At 50.5% G+C, this 16,646-nt stretch overlaps 2 protein-coding genes across 4 annotated transcripts; both read right to left on the reverse strand.

Moving 5' to 3' along the window:
- Positions 980-14,112, reverse strand: PRPF3 (pre-mRNA processing factor 3). Of its 3 annotated transcripts, XM_021376556.1 has the most exons (16): positions 13,737-14,112; positions 11,428-11,609; positions 10,435-10,565; positions 7,091-7,237; positions 6,514-6,597; positions 6,188-6,408; positions 5,521-5,827; positions 4,689-4,855; positions 4,027-4,109; positions 3,605-3,748; positions 3,246-3,345; positions 2,631-2,744; positions 2,300-2,418; positions 1,778-1,861; positions 1,599-1,660; positions 980-1,259 (listed from the first exon to the last, which is right to left on the reverse strand). In XM_021376556.1, exons 1-16 carry the CDS (start codon positions 14,087-14,089, stop codon positions 1,113-1,115), a joined length of 2,445 nt encoding a protein of 814 aa, XP_021232231.1. In that variant the 5' UTR covers positions 14,090-14,112; the 3' UTR covers positions 980-1,112. The 3 variants fall into 3 exon arrangements, with proteins under 3 accessions (XP_021232231.1, XP_021232232.1, XP_021232233.1); XM_021376557.1 differs by lacking the exons at positions 11,428-11,609; positions 13,737-14,112 and adding an exon at positions 8,088-8,183 and having other exon boundaries at positions 10,435-10,568; XM_021376558.1 differs by lacking the exons at positions 10,435-10,565; positions 11,428-11,609; positions 13,737-14,112 and adding exons at positions 8,088-8,183; positions 9,640-9,798.
- MRPS21 (mitochondrial ribosomal protein S21) lies at positions 14,101-15,598 on the reverse strand. Its single transcript, XM_021376565.1, has 2 exons — positions 15,467-15,598; positions 14,101-14,371 (listed from the first exon to the last, which is right to left on the reverse strand). The coding sequence occupies exons 1-2, from the start codon at positions 15,547-15,549 to the stop codon at positions 14,191-14,193; spliced, it is 264 nt and encodes an 87-aa protein (XP_021232240.1). The 5' UTR covers positions 15,550-15,598; the 3' UTR covers positions 14,101-14,190.

Below are 16,646 nucleotides of genomic sequence, written 5' to 3' on the forward strand. Positions count from 1 at the left end.
GGGAACGAGGCGGCCCGTGCCGGCCCCACACCGAGAGGCGGCCGCGCTCAGAGGTCGGTTCGGCGGCCGCACGGGGCCGTCTCCCCTTCGCCCCCCCGGACGGCGGATGAGGTGCGGTGGTGGCGCGGTCACTCGCCGGCCCCCTCCGCGCGCAGCGCCCGCCCCCCCGCCGCCATTTTGTGCCAGGCTCCCTCACACGGCCTCGGCGGCGCCCCCCCACCACCGCCTCTACGCCGCGCATGCGCCACCGCCCGCCCTCCCGGGCAAGGCGCATGCGCCGCCCCACCCCGCCGTCCTCCCTCCCCTTCGCGCCTGCGCTCTGCGCAGCCTTCTCCTCGCAGCGGGGCGCTCTGCTCCCGGCCTGCCCCGCGGCCAAGATGGCTGCCTACTGCGCTGTGGCGCGTTCGGGGGAGCGAGAAGGGCCCCGGAGTAGCGGGGCCGTTCCGCCCGAACCCGCGTTCTGGGGGCAGCACGAGCCCCACACTGCTGCGCAGAAGGCCACAAGCGGCTGAGCTGCCCTTCCCAGGGTGCACCGCCCTGAGATCAAGCGTTGGTTAAAGCACCAGAGCGAAGTCCCCAGTCTGCGCTGCTCCAAACCCTGCCAGAAATTCACACAAACTGAACGCGGCTTCAGCTTTTACAAAAAAAGTTTATTATGTAAATATAGGATGTGGGCTAAGTCCCCGTCTCCTACTCTGCTTTACAAACACCAAGTGCTCCTCCCCGCCCCTTGCGCTGCCCCACACCGACCCCCTGCACCTCCCGACAGGGCGCTGAGGCCTTCGTACCTCGGGCTGAGGCCGCGGGTTGGCTCCTGAGGGGACAAAGACATCTTTGAAAACAATTTCTCCCCCTCTGCTCCAAAACAATTCTTTCCAGAGAAGGTCAGAGACACTACAGCGCAGCCGGGGGCAGCCTGGCTGCCAGCAGGTTTGCATCGGCACCTCCAAGAGCTGAATTTATCCAGAAAACAAGTGTAACTGATTTGTTTTAAAAAATATTTCTTTAATCATACTCCCTGTACTGCGAAGAGCGGAGGGGAGGAAGGGGTCGTCCAAGTTCCCACGAGGTATTGTTCTCAAACGAAGAGGGGTGCCGGGGCAGCAGCACCCTCAGTCTGTGGATTCCAGCACGGACTCGCTCAGAGCCAGGTCCCAGTAGTGCTCTGCTCCGTGTTTTTTAAAGTGCTCCCGTGCCATGTTTTCAGTGGGGCACTGCTTAAATTTCATTTCGCCAAAACTGCGATCCTTTGCTGTGCCCTGGAAGAGGAAAGGGACTCATTTCAACATGTCTGTGGGACAAAGTAACCGAAATAAAACTAAACGGCTCAAGGAACCGGAGAATAAAGGTTTTTACAGTTCAACAAGCAATTAACCTGACTGTTGCAGAAGCACGGGTTACGAGTATCTACCCTAAACTGTGTAATTCTGCTACAGTTTAAGAAATGTGGACAGTATGAGTCAGATCAGTAGATTTCCATTTCGTACAAAGCTGAAGAACATCTTGGTTGTTTCTGCCTCAGCCGTTCAGTTAGGCAGGGTGAGCTTCCACCCTGCCTAAGCTCCCAGAACTCCTACCGAACCAGAACTGCCACTCACCTCCCAAACCAGAGAGCATTTGTTTGTTTTCTTAACAGACTCCTCATCAGACTCGTCATCATCTGAAAAAAAAAACAACAAATTCTAGTCCCGCAGAATCCCCCACCACTGCTTCAACAGTCCAGCAGCTACGACATTTATCTGTTACTACCTCCTTCCCCACAGAGTTTTATACTTACCCTCTCCCTTGGTGTTTGATGTTTGTTCATCCCATTTTATTCGATGAAGCATGAGACGTTTGAATTTCTTCTGTGCTTTTGGGCCTGGGGAGAATTGAGACTCACATTCACACAGTTCCTTAACCTTCATTTTTTAGGAGATTTTAAAAAGCAGCAGAAGCTGATCAACACCCACAAACACACAACGAAGCCTTTCAGAGCATGCTCAGCTGATCAGACACAAGTACAACAAAGCCAGGCCCTTCCAGCCAAACTGTGAGTAACTGCATTGGACTCTGAATGGATGATTTAAATCAAACGCATTTTCCATCAGCATCAAACGTTCTGTTTTTCCTATGGCTCATACTGCTCTCCTCTGTAGTCAGTACTAGTGCCGTTAAAACAATAATGAAAGGAGTTTCAAAGTGCCTCCTCACTTCCTTGTTCTTCCGTAACTCTGTTATTTTCACACGCATATAATTTTTGCAAAAGCAAGCTTTTGAACATTATGCTGAGACCAAAACCTGCCTCTGAAGTCCTCACCTCCTTCTACCACGACCACGTTGACATCTTTGTGTAGAACCACCACTCCTGTTAAGTACAGCTGGCCAGCATTCGCCTCGATTTTGAATTTTTTCGCTGGATTGCTCAAGTTTCTGACCCTAAGGACAGGATAAAACACAGCTGTTTGTGGAAAAACAGAGCTATTGTTTAGATCTTGAAATTCTCTTAGGATTTCTGCACATCAATGCATCAAGTAGGCTAAAGGACACTTTTCTTTAGTAGCACATGTTTCTATGGAGCATTTCTCGAGTCTGTTTATAAACTGACACAAGGACAAACATCCATCAAGAGCACACAGCCCAGCACTCACCTGTACACAGCTATGTGAACTCCCTGTGAAACATCTTCTTTGAGCTTTTTAATCTTTTTTGCTTTTCGTTGTTCTGCTGTCAGTTTTCTTGCAGCATTTGCTTCTTCGTGAGCTCTGGATACAAAAAGACACAGCAATAAGCAAAAATGCAGCCTACAATGTACCCGTCACCACACTGAAACAGATTCTTCAATCCTGAAGTACAGAATGGATCCCAAAACAGCTTAAAATTCTACCCAGATTCCTGAATTAAAAGCACACGGGCTCTTTTAATCCAGTCACCAGTCCAATTCTTCCATAAATGTGTTCACTGGTAACAACTGTCATGTCAATCATGATCACAGTAGGAAACTCATTTAATACTGGGCACAAAACCACTTTCCAGTGCCAAAAATCGATCACTCAGACCCAAATCCCCACTCAGGGCCTTGAGGGGTTCATTCAAGACAGCTGGAATAAACTGCAAGCGCAGCAGACACAAACACACATGCAAATCAAACTGCTCTTGCTTTGCTACATCAGTTCTGGAACTTCATTCTCTAGGAACAAATGCAGCATCACCACAAAGTCCACCCAGAAAGAACAAACAAAAAAATAGTACAGCGTGCCACTTACTTCTGTCTCTTTGCCATCTGTGCTCTAACATGAGCTTCCACTTTTGTTGGGTCCTGAACAGCCTCTGTCCCCAGTACTCGCATCAAGTTTGAAATTCTTACTGCAAGGAAAATGAGAGAGGAACTGAGAGAGGTTCCCATCAGACTCATTTGCCATGAAGTATGGCAACGACATGTCATATTTCACAGAAATACCCAGCATATTCACAGGCTTATATAAATAAATGTGTGTAGGTACCAGATTATACTAACACAGTCAGTGATAGATGCACTCCTGCTGCAATTCCCAACCATGTTCACAGTTGGGCAGCTAATGGCCTGTGTTAGCCTGGCTCTCTGCATGCTGTAGCTGCCACTCACCTTTGGGCTCTGGAGGTGGCATCAGGCCCAGCCTGACTTTCTCCTGTAGCTCCTTCTGGGCTTCTCTCCGAGTCTGTCGTCGTAACTTCTTCTGCTCTTTCTTAGTTAAATAAACACCCAAGGTCACTGGTGTGTCACTGTCCACTGCAAAGAGAAACAAGGCAAGATAAAAAGAAATGTTATACCAACTTCTCAAAAACGGAGGCTTTCCCTTCCCATTTTGGCTGTTTTTGCAGAACTTCCATATTTGCTTTCACATTATTTCTTTTCCTCACGGGGATAAGAGACAAATCAGTGTCACATTCCACAGCTTGGGGCATGCACACTGGTTCACCTTGCCAAGTGTTAACCTTTTGGGAGTATTTTCTATATAGTCAACCACATTGGGCAAAGTCTGAGACCAGAATGTTACAGGGTAGTACCTGGTGGGTTGAGCTGTGCTGGGTGCTCCACGAGGTTTGTGATTCCAAAGTATTCATCTTTCTTTGAAGACGTTCCGCCTTTTCTAGAAAGGAGAGAGTTGGGCATCATAGCAAACCTCCCAGCCTGGATTCCTGCATTCCCTTAAACACAAGCCATGGAAAAAAAATAACACTTCCCTTGGACAAATCGCGGCAGGTATTTGACATGCACAAACCTCTACCCAAAGCATAAAACAGCGGCATGCAGCATAGATGTGTTCCCCAGTGGAATATCCACACACATTTCAGCTGGGAGACAGGCTTGCCACATCCCTACTGTCAATGAGACTTGTGAGTAGCCTGCACTTGTGCTTGAGAAAGCACACAACCAACTTGGGGCCAAACAATCACTCTAACTGAAAGGTGGTCACATCCTCAGTCCCCGGAGGAATGCTGCCTCCGACAAAGGAGAAGGGCAGCTGCCTACCAACACCCCTGGAGAGACCTGGGAGCAAACCCAGCGCCCTCCCGAATCTCAGGTTCTGTGGCAGAATTCAATAGATCAAGCAGATGTGCCCAGCATAATTTGCCAATGTGCTCCAGAGACCCCCACACTATCCCCAAGAAACTCCCAGTTTCCTCCTGCAGGAGAACAATCAAAGCCTGGTACATAAAATACTTACAGATCAAGGCCGTTAGGGATGATGTACGAGTCCCACCACTCTATCTCTGGGATCTCCCCCTCTTTCAGCTCCTTTTTAGGGGTTATAAGAGCCAGCTTGGTAGAAGTGTGTATCCCTGTCTTTCTGGCAGCCTGAGAGATCTCTGCCTGCAGCTTTTCTAGTTGAGCCTGAGAACAAGCAGAGGAAAGTGGCACATAAAGGTCATTCTGAAATAGCACAACTTCAGGAAAAGCATAGTATGTATGCATCTTCTAACATGTAAATGTAAAAAAGTACTTAAATCTGAAGCAAACTGCAGAGGAAACGTCACAACACGAGAAGATGAAGTGCTTTTTCTAACAAACTTGCTAAAAATTTGGTGTTATTACTGAACCTTCTAGAACGGAATGATCCCAAAATAACGCCTCCCTGGGCATCACACCCCTGGGCTTTTCTGTCTAATGAAGCTGTTCTCTCCCATTTTTCCCACAAATTTGGGCAGTTTACCAAGATTCTTTTAAATCTGCACCTCTGAGGCAATCACTTCCGTAGAAAGGCGACTTGGCCAGAGAACTATCTATTCTCTTTGGAATTTTTCAATCCTTTGTCAAAAAAAGCCAACAAATCAATTTTGTCAAGTGAGGACGTGCCTTCCACAAATATATTCTTACTTGGAACTCTGCCTTTTCAATAAGAACGACGTTGACAAAAAAGTGAGGCGTGACTTTAGCAAAAAGCTTCTTACTCAAGTGAACACAGCTCCCTTCACATCCCAGGAGAGGAGAGTCAACTCCCATCCTGAACCAAACCCTCATTTCTGTGCTGTCAGTTAGCATGGCAAGACCTCAAATACCTTCGTTCGCAACCTCTGGGCAATTTTCTCAAATTTGCCTTTTTCATGGAACTTAAAGGTGCGTTTCTGACGCTGGGCTGGGGTTATGGAGACCCGGGGGTCAAAGTAAGTGTTCGATTCCATATCTTCCGAGGGCTTTTCTTTAAGCTGTTGTTTGAACTGCTCTCTCTTCACAGCTCTGATGTTTGCTTTTAGGGTTGGCATGCGGTGAGTCAATTCAATCTCTTTACCAGTCGCATCAACAGTTCGGCCTTGTTCATCCAAGATCAGTGGCGTAGGCTTTGTCTGATCCTTCAATTCCACCTTCCTGGTGGCAAAACAAATACATTAAAGTGTGACTATAGTATTAATTGAAAGGAATTGAGAGCCATATTCCCATACTGAGCACCAGACCCATAACTTGCGAAAATTTTGTGAATGGCTTCTTCGTACTATTCAGGTCTCTATACGGCCAGAAAGGACTCGAATCTCATGTACAGAAGTTGAGTGTTGCTCAGGGAAGGAGTAACCTCCATTCCACCCCTGTAACGTATTTATTCCTTCAGCAGCCACTAAAGAGCCGCTAGAACTGACGGTGCACTGGGGAAACCCTTTGGCCAGACCCTCTACTAACAATCTGGAACTTCCATTGTCAGGATTAGTGTTCAGAAAAACAGTGGCTACTCACGGCGGTGCGATCCCCATGGCGTGCAGATTGGCCAGCCCCACCATGTTGGCATTGCCGATAAGCCCTGGTTTCAAGGCCAGCTGAGCCTGAATTCGGGCCTGCAGCTCGGCAGCTTTCCTGGCCTTCTCAATGGCATCATTCATGAAGGTTGCTGCCTGGGAGGGCTGGATCGTGTTGCCGATGGGGAGACGTTCCGATTGGGATGAAGAAGAAATTTTTGGCTGTTGACAGAGAAATAACTTCTGTTACACAGATGTTCTAACACATCCGGGTCAACACGTCATAGCTGCATGCTACAGCAGCAGCCTGCTAATTCCAGCAGCTACCTGTGGTGTTGGAGGACTGATGAAGCTCAGCTGCTTTTTCCTCTCTTCGATCTGTCGAGTGGCTGCCTCCATCATCTGTTTGATCTGTGGAAATGAAATTGGACAGTGAATTTTTCTCCATTCTATTGGAAGGAGGGACAAGGTCACCAGCACCCTTTTGCACCCCTTTACAGCTGCAAATGAGTTCAAGCCAGCTTAATGAGAAGACAACTGTATCAAGCTGCTTTAACTGATGACTGCCAGCTCTAATAAAGGAGACTAACAGTGCAGGCACTGTCTACTAAGACTTTCTCCTCTTGTTTACCCCAGCTTATGCAAAGAGAACATCCAAACTTTCCCCGCTTGAAGACTTCACATTGTCGTTAGCCCAGTGCACAAGAGGCAGGGAGCTATGTGAAGAGAAGACTGGCAGCAACTGCAGCAAACAAAGGACCATCAAAAGCAACTTGCCATTTGCTTGCACAGCTTGTGAATCAGGATAAAACAAACATTAAACCGTATCAGGATTCAAGATCTCAGAGGCGGACAGCACTGTTCTGGAGACAGAGCTGATGTAACACAGCCCAGTCAGACTGACCTGCAGCTTGGTCAGCATTCCAGGGCTTTCTGATGGCGGGCCTGGAATAACCTCAGGCTCATCCTCAACCTCCTCAAATCGTGGTATGCGCCGTTTCTTGACACCGGAAGATTCTTTGGATACCTCGGAGTCATCACCAAACACATCCTGAAGTAAAAGCAGTGAAAAACAAAACTGGTTAAAAGCTAAGAATTTCCATCGTGAACACTATTTTAGGACAAGAAACCACCACGAGAATTAAATCCAGCACTGAAAGGTCAGCACTGCACCGTGTCTGAGTTTCCAGGGTGGCACTCACAGGCCGGCCTAACTGGTAGTCCCACATGAAGCCTGTGCCCTGGTTCTCCACAAGAGAAGCATCAATGATGAGCCATCCAGTAGCTTAAAGGACAGGAGACATGCCAGGGACATGGCTGTGTAAAAGCCACCATTGCTTTCTTAGGTGGTCAAGGGATTTTTGGAACTGAGGAGATGTAAGATCTCACTCAGCGACTCAGAGAGATGGAGAAAGCCTGCACACAAACTAACCTGACCGGGCCCAAAGGGTGCCTGTAGCTTCAGTCAACTTCAGAGGGGGTGAAAATGGAAGCTACTCCATCCTACCATGTTCTGACCAAAGGGAGAACACGGCCCCAGACCCTGGAGGCAGGGAGATACCTGCAGCATTTCCTCACAGCCTGACCCAGCAGACTCCAGCTCTGAACCAGATGCTGAGACGCTTTTAAGAAGCACAGTTCAGAGAGCAAGTGGAGCACTGATCACACCAATGGACTTGCATTAAGCATCCATCTCACTAAACAGAAGTGTGCTTTACACAGAGCCCTGTGCTTGGGGAACTGGCAAAACGTGCCATTCAAGTGCTCCCCAGCTTGTGTGTTGGTGGCCATGGATTTCATTTAGTCAGTGTCAGTTTTGTGTATGGTGAACTGGATTTGTCCATGCAATTGTGTTACTGTATTGTGTGCGAGAGCGTTATTGGAAATGAAAATATACAAACCGGTTGTAAGCGTTAGTTGAAATCCCTTCTTCACTATAATGGTTCATATTCTACAAGGACACATCCTCATCCAGACACAGGTACTTCTTGGAAAACCTACAAGTTCAAGAGAAAGGACTTGCCCATAGTATAAAGTGTGTAAACCATTACGTTTTAGTTCCTGAAACTTCCCAAGCAATGACCTACCCCACAAGAGTTAACCAAGGAGAGAGGAGGAAGGCCAGCCAGAACGCTGAAGACAGCCAATACGACCAGTAAGTAGCATCCTGAATTCATTCACTTCCCGATGCTACAGATCTAAGCGTGTAAGTATAAATTCAACCCTAAAACCCACAGTGGTGGTGGGAAAAGTCATTTGACACATGACCACGATATGACAGCCTCACTCAATTGTTTCACTTTACAGCAGGGTGAGGACAGATCTCGATGAAGGATCTCCAAGACACGTAATTCCAGAGACAGAGGTTGATGAGAAGGCAGGCTGGATGCCTGCCTCCAGACCAGTAACCAAGAGATGAGGACAGGTCTGCTCTGCTGCGTCCCAGGCCTGCGTTGGGTTAGCTTAGAAGCCAAGAACACCATCAACCATCTGCGGTCACGAAGGACATCCAAGCAGATGTTTCGCTGGAGAAAAGTCACCAACCCCACACCCAGCTGCACCCCTGCCTCAATGTGCAGCGTGAGACAGCTTGCCAGGCTGCAACAGGACACTGCTTGCTCCCTCCCCTCCCTCTGTTTTACAGTGCACTGGGCACTGCCACAAGGAAGATGAGAGGACATGGCAGTTTGAAGCCAGATGCAATAACAGGCAATTCTGAATTTAACTTCTGAAGAAATGCAGGACTTGTACTGTCCTGTGGCACTGCTAACGTGCACAAATCTCCCTACAACGCTGTAGCTGAGGTCTTACTGCTATGCAGCAATATGATGCACGATGTTACTATCTCTCTGCTGTCTCCCCAGGAGGTTAAAAGCAAAGCATTGAGGGGCACAGCTAGGAGAAAACAGCCTTGTCAAAACCTTGCTTACTAGAGGCAGCGTGGCATGACAAGTAAGTGTGACAGGCTAAAACCCAAATTAAAGTGGAACCACAGAACAGAAATATTTGAAAGATGCTTATTGGCACCTCTGTTCTGACCAAGAAAGCTACAGAAAGCTGTAGTCCTCTAAGCTACAATGTTCACCAGAACATCCAAATCCAGACCTCTCCAGATCACTAAATGAGGTTGCACTACTGCCACTCAGGCTGTACTGAAACAGGCAGGATGGAAACTGCCTAAATACACTGTTCCTTAAAGGATGAATGTATGTGAAGTCTAGAGGAGGCCCATCTCTGGCAGGTTTTAAAACCTCCTCCAGAGAGTGAGAGGAAAAGCAAGTTTCTAACTGAAAATAGGGAGCTGTCTCCCAACACATCCGAGAAGGAACAAACTGAAATCTGAAAAGGATTATTCTAGATAACTGAGGTTAGCTGCTGACTAAACAAACTGTAACAGAGCAATACAGTTTACCATAAAATAGGAACCTCAGAAAAAAGTCAAAGGAAACTTACTTTGTAAGCAGGGAACAGCATGTAGAGTAGCCACTTTTAAACTCAGTATGCGAGTGATGAAAAAAATGGATTTCCAGAAGGTGGCGAGTAAAGTCTTCAAGAGAACAAAGGAGGTGAAAACAGGTTTGGATGCATGAGCTTTCCCCATCCCAGACAAGCGTTAGATGGGAGAAACACCAGAGAACTATTACATCCCTGCTGTAATCAACCTTGTGCTATGGTGGGGGAAAAGAGGTTGCCAACGATTGCCCTCTGTGGATTCCAGATGGAAAAGAGAATGAAAACCCATCAGCTCACTCAACACAGAAAGACCCATTCACTTGCAAACGGGCACCATCAGCTGGCAGACTGAAATGCAGCTAGTCAGAGCAAGGAAGAAGAACAAGAAGTTACTGTGAGGTGGGACACTCTACCCCAGGCTGCCAGTTTGCAAGGCAGCCAAGACTCAGTACTGCCAAATGCAATAGTAACGAGTACGAGAGGAAACAGAGATGGAGCCCTGCTATAAGAGTTACTTCCTTGCACGAGCCTAGCAGAAATTGTTAAAGAAACCAAAAGCCCAGGCTTCCACCTTGGACACCACCAAGGACAGCGTTCCACTGCCTCGTCAGAAGGTAAAGAGAACTGAAAGGTAAAGGCTCACACACTTCATCATGGAGAAGGGTCTTTTCTCTTGAACTTTAAGCATTATAAGATGTACCTCTCTGGAAGAGGAAAGTGTGACAGAGTACCAGTGATGCCTCCAAAGCCACCAAACAACAGAAAACCATAATCAATAATTAGTCCTTGGCTCACCTTTAGCTCTCGCTTCCGATTCCGGTCACTATTGGATTTTGAGTGCCTGGAGCTTCGTCCTTCCTCCACTGCTTCAAAGAGCTTGTCCACAAATCGCAGGGTGGAGTCATCAAGAAAGGGCTTGAGATGGTCTGAGAAAGAAGACGAGTTGTGTAAATGGCAAAATTCACTGCTCAGGATGAGTGGGAGAACAGAGAACTCACACAGACTTCTGCAAAGCCGTAAAACACTTTTTTAAAGGTGGCTTTGACCCAACTAATGCAACCAGGGCTCAGGAAGCCTCTGGGATCTGCAGGTGCTGACACCTGGAGTTAAGAAAAAGGGCAAACAAAAGGACATCCTGTGTCAGGAGTTTAAACCCACTGTATTGGAGTCCAGACCTCCACTAGATAAAAAAAAAATAAGGGTCTAATGGTAAAAAAACAAACAAACAACAATTAGCAATAGGGATTAAATTATAATTTTAAATTCCTTTAGCAAAAAAAAAAAAAAAAAGATTTTGAATTCCTTTTATCTGTTTCTGCAACATATCCCAAAGCTTTTGAACTTGTCTCACCTGTTTGCATGCACTTACCTCTGCCTTATCCAGGCTGTCAGGCCTTATCCCTATCACTGTGCACAGAGGTACACATGAGAGCTCCAGGGTTTGTTTAGCTTTGGTTTTAAGTATAAAAGCAGCTCAACACAAATCTGCCTTCACATCTGCACAGATGGCATCCATCTCCCAGACACTGACAGACTTGAGTGGCAACAAAACCACAACCTGCCACGCAGCTGCGACCAGCAGCACGAGCTCAGCCTCCCAGAGATGGAGGGAAAGAGCTTAAACCTGATCTGAGGCTGCTTCAAACGCAACACAATGTCTAGAAACGGGTGACGCCAGCACGCTCTCTCATTTCAGAACACAATCTGTTTCTTACGTGCATATTGTATATGTTTCTTTCTGTCAAAGGGCCTGATTGCTTCTTACAGGAGCGTGGGGCTGGGACATACCTGCTGCTTTCTTCTTGTCCATGCCCTTCCCAACGCAGTTCAGTGCTGCGGTGACCACAGTGGGCTCGGAGAAACCCAGCACTCGCTTCACTGTCTTCTCGATCCATGGCTTCAGCTCATCCAATTCCCTTTTGGAGAGTGACATTTTCACTAGTAGCTGAACTTCGATATCTTGCTTGTACCTGTAAAGAAAACAGTCAAGACAACCAGAGATGAATAAAACGAAGTACCAGATTATCATTATTTTGGTGCATTAAAGAGAGAGCTTACAGCTGGTGAAAACTTCTGGAGATTGTTTTTATTCCCTTATTTTTAAAACATATGCTAAAATTACATGAGCCACACAGAGGACTCAGTAGAATAGAACAGACAAGATGCAGCATAAGACTGTGAGCAGAGAAACTCTGCTCTCAGATGGCCACAGTGAAGTCCTCAATCTCCTAAACCCCACCAGCACAAAACCACCCTTCCCTTAAGGGAGCTGGGAGAATGTAAGGCAAGCGTCTTCCAGTTCTTGTATGTCAGGATCCACTTCCACATGCAGCTTCTCACAAACAGGAGAAGAAAAGCTTGGTCTTGGTGTGGCTTCAGCCCTTGGTTTCCTGCTAACGCAGCCTGGCGCAGCTGTTAGCTACATGCATGCCAGCCCTTACTGATGCTCCACAAACCAAACGGTTTTAGGAGAGTGACCAGAAGCTTATCATGTACAATGTCAGTTAAGCAACGCCTCAAGCAAATACAGCAATGTCTCACACGTACCTGGCTCAACCTGAGTTCCTCCCTTTCCCGTGAGGTTCCCAAACAACTCTGAGCACACTCCCAGCCCCTTGCTGCAGGCTGCCTCCCAGTAATGCCCAGGGGTAACTCAGCAATCCCATTTAGGCAACAGGTTTACTGATACTTAACGTTCAGCACACGCTCAACTGCCTCTGTGTTTGCAGCTTAACTGAAGCAGCAGATCAGCAACGCTGCCCTTCCCCGTTGGCTCCTCTTGAGCCCGACTCCAAATGGCAGATTCAAGACAATAATTTCTCACCGTTAATCGTTAGTACTTCTTGCACTTCTAACGTAAGCTGCAATGAAGCGGATGTAATAATGTTTAATTACGCGGCCAGGCACTAATCTGATTTAGAAACCAAGTCTCCTTTATCTGGAAACAGGAGAAAATCTTCTTAAGGAAATATGTTTGACCTCAACGTTTCTTGCCCGCAGGAAAAGCCTTGCAGAGCCTTCACCTTAACACAGGTCTGCTTAAAATGAAAGCAAACAGCACCTACAATACAGTCATCATTCCTACAAGTCAGAACTAAGATCCCCGATGTTGTAACAAAGTGACAAACAGCCAAGAGAAGTAAACCTAAAGGTCTGAAAGAGCAACAAAGGGGGGTCAAAGCCTCAGCTGGAGAGCTCCTAACAACCCACAGGGAGGAGGTTGGAAACACCTTGCAGCCTTGCATTTTTTACAGTGGCTTTCACTGAGATACATTAAAAAGCGGCATCAGATACACCCAAAGGAACACTATTACAGCATCCCATCAGTAAGTCCAGACTTTTAAGTACGCAACACTTCAGGATGAAGTTAACTGAGACTCAAAATGCATCAAGAAAATTAAGTACTATGACATACCAGCACTGCTGATGTATTATATATAGTTTTGTGCATGCTTGCTCAGAAAGGCTAAACTAAAATAATTTGTGCTTGGCTTAAACTTAACATTCCTGTTCACCTTCTGCGATTAGTAAGGACCTAGAAAGAAGAGTAACTGCTCTAATGGTATTGCCCTCCCCCCCCCCCCCCGATCGGCATCTTTGGCCAACTCCTGCGACCGTTGGTGCCTGGAGCTCTACGGGACTGCACGGGCACACGAGGTGCAGAAAACGGGCAGGGAACACCCACATGGACGCATCCACCGACCTTCGTCCCTACGTTGCTTCCCCAAACATGGGTAACGTGAAACTGCTGCTCCCACAGCGCTGCGGCCAAAACAAACGGAGCCCTTCGGTGCCCCGTAGCTCCTACACGCCTGAAGGGACCGCTCAAATTAGCGGTTCCAATTAACACTTCGAGTTCACTGATTCCCGCGGCGCTCGCTGCCTCAGCCCCGAAGGCTCAGCCCCACCCGCAGCCTCGGATTTAAGCGCACAAACGCGGCGGTTCCCGGCCGGCTCCGGGCCAGGCGGAGGGGCCTCGCCTCGCCCCGCCACCGCGCGTCACAGCCGGGCCCCGCGTCCCCTCAGAGCCGCCCGGCCGCGGCCTTCCCGCCCCGCTCCCCTCAGCCGCGGCCCCCCGCCTCCCCCCGGCCCCTCACCGCGGCGGGGCGCGGCCCCCGCAGGCCCCGGCCCGGACGGCGACTGCGGCCCTGACGGCGACGGCACGTCGAGGCGGAAGCGGAAACGGCTGCCGAGGCAGCGCTGCGCATGCGCGCCTACCCTCCTGAGGGCTGCCGGGAAAGAAGCGCGGGGAGGAAGTGAGGCCGCGAGCTCCCGGCACGTGACGAGGGAGCGCGGGAAACGGCCTGTGGAAAAGGCGCGCGGAGGAAAACGACCACGAGAGGGCGAACGGCGCCGCCGGCACCGGGACACGGAGCTGTCCTGCCCACAAACCCCCAAACCCACGCCCACCAGGGCTTCTCCGTGCCCCCCACCCCTCTGACTCCGACATCCGAGCGTGGCTGAACCAGAGAGCTGCACACAGCTTTTATTAACGGACAGATGCACGGCCCAACGGACAGACGGCCACGCAGACAGACGGCCACAGCCCCACTAGCAGCCCAGCCAGGGGTCCACGCGGCTCTTGCGGGCGAGGAAGGTGATCTTGCGCGCCATCTCAGCGTTGTAGACGCGCCGGCACGCCTCGTAGGCCAGGCGCTGCCTCTTGCGGCAAGGCTTCTCGTAGTAGCGCCGCTGCTTCACTGACTCAATGATGCCGTCCTGCGTCAGGATCCTGCGGGGAAGGGGACACCAGAGAACCACGGCCTCCTCCTCCTCCTCCCCACCGGTGTGCTCTCGCTGGCACTTGCTGCGCTGCCCACAGCCCAGCTGCTTTTAACATCTGGACAGCCTTGATCTCCCCTTTCACTGAACCCTGTGCCTGCTGAGCCACCGCTTGCTGCTCTTTGCATTTCAAGACCAAAGCTCGCATCGTTTATTGTCCCGCCTTCTGCACAACCTGCTCGACCACCCATGAAACTCATTTTGCAATAAATGAGCTTTTTTCCCTCGTGCTGAGCCCTGCAGGGATCCTTGAGTACGGCAGTGGAATGCAAAGATCTGCTGTCAGCTCCCAAACTTTACAACTGTTGCATTCCAGACATTGCTGCTTCCTCACTGCACCTGAGAGGTTGCAAGGACTCAAAGCGCTCCTTCTGCTGTAAGAACTTGAGATCACTGCAGCGCTGGGAGCGTATCTGACTCCACAAGATCACAACCAAGAGTGGGCTACAATAAGGAGGAAGGTGCTGCTGTGAAAAGAGAGGTGTCAGGACCCAGAGCTGCCCAGGAAAAGCCTTGCCTTGAAGTGACCTAACACCAGCATTCTGCTACAAGACCCCAAAACAGCAGTGAGTGCTCTGGGAGTTGTTTAGGGTGCCTTTGCCAGGAATTTGGGAACACTGGGAAGCCTGTAGAGTGCCCCAGAGCAAACTGGAGAGCTCTGGGTGTAATTTAGGGTGCTCAGGAGTACACAGAGGGGTCCCAGAAGGCCTCCATGGCACTCCACAGTGCACTGAGGCACGCTAGGGAGCGCTCTGGGGTGCCATAGAGTACACTGGAGCCTTTCCCATAAGTTTGGGCACGTAGGGATGCCCCTGAGGCAGGACATTTTGGACATAATCATCTGCCCTCAACTTCACCAGGCGCAGGAGAGCAGAGCAGGGCCACGGGTGGGTCCCTGGGCCACCTGAGCTGGTGGGGGGCAGCCAGCCCACAGCAAAGGGCGGATCTGAAGGGGGGCTGTGAAGCCCCTTCTGCCCCAAACCCCTGTGATGCTCAGGATCCCTCAGCCCCTGCCCCGCGCTCGGGCCCAGCCGCGGCCCCTCACCTGCTCAGCGCTCCATAGGCCGCATCCACGTTACCATTTTGCACCATGACGGTGCGGCCGATGAAGCGCAGGTGATTCGCCATGGCCGAGGGGCTCCGCCGCGGGATGGGACCGCCCCGGGATCGCCCCTTCCCCCAGGAACCACCGGGACCCCGTGAAACCGCGGCACCGCCACTCACCTCCCTGCGCTCCGGAACCGGAAATCACCACTGGGCCCCGGTCCGCAGGGCGTGGCTTAGCGCAAAGGGGGCGTGGCTAAAGAAGGACCCAGCGCGTGGTGTGGGGGCGGGGCTTAGGGCGCGGGTCGCAGGGGCGTGGCATGAACGAAGGGGCGTGGCTAGGAGACAGGCTCCGCCCCAGATAGTTTCCATGGGGTCCTGGGTAGGGATCAGTGCATGGGGCTGGGGACAGCACCAGGGGATGCCTGGACCAGGGGGGACATAGGGCTCGGGGGACACGGGGTCCAAGGGACACCAGGCCCAGGAGGAGACACGAGTCTAGGTAAGGGGCATGGCGTCTAAGGGGCACTGAGTCCAAAGCGGGGACACTGGACCCTATGGGGGACACCAGAACAGGTCCAGGAGGGACGCTGCTCCAAGGGACACTGGGTATGGACACAGCAGAACTGGGGATGACACTGGGTCCAGGGGTGGCACCAGGCCCATGGGTGACAGCAGCACCAGAGGGGTCACTGGACCACCCTGGGTGGGGGGCACCGGATCCAAGAGATGCCAGGACCAGGGATGACACCAGGTTCCCAAGAGGGGACACCAGGTTGAAGAAAGCCAATAGATCCAGAGGACAGTGGTCCCAGGGGACACCAGGGCCCAAGGGGGTAGACACCAGGTTTAGGGGATACCAGACCCAAGGGGACAGCAGCTTCCAGAAAGCCACTGGGCCACACAGGGAGGGGCACTGGATCCAAGGAACAGCAGTCCCAGGGGTGACAGCAGGCCCAAGGTGGAGACCAGGTTCGGGGGACACCAGGGCCCAAGGAGACAAGATCTGCACCCCCTCACCCCAAAACAGCCCCCCACCCCCATGTTACACCCCCAGCGAGTACAGAGGACACTGTCACAGCCCAGCCCGGCTGCTCTGCCGCTGTTTATTGCTCCCACGGGGGGAACGCGTCGCGCCCCAAAACCCCATGGGGAAGGCACGAGGCCGGGGGGTGGCTGTG

This window comes from Numida meleagris, chromosome 24, assembly GCF_002078875.1.
Source record: "Numida meleagris isolate 19003 breed g44 Domestic line chromosome 24, NumMel1.0, whole genome shotgun sequence".
NCBI classification, from domain to species: Eukaryota; Metazoa; Chordata; class Aves; order Galliformes; family Numididae; genus Numida; species Numida meleagris.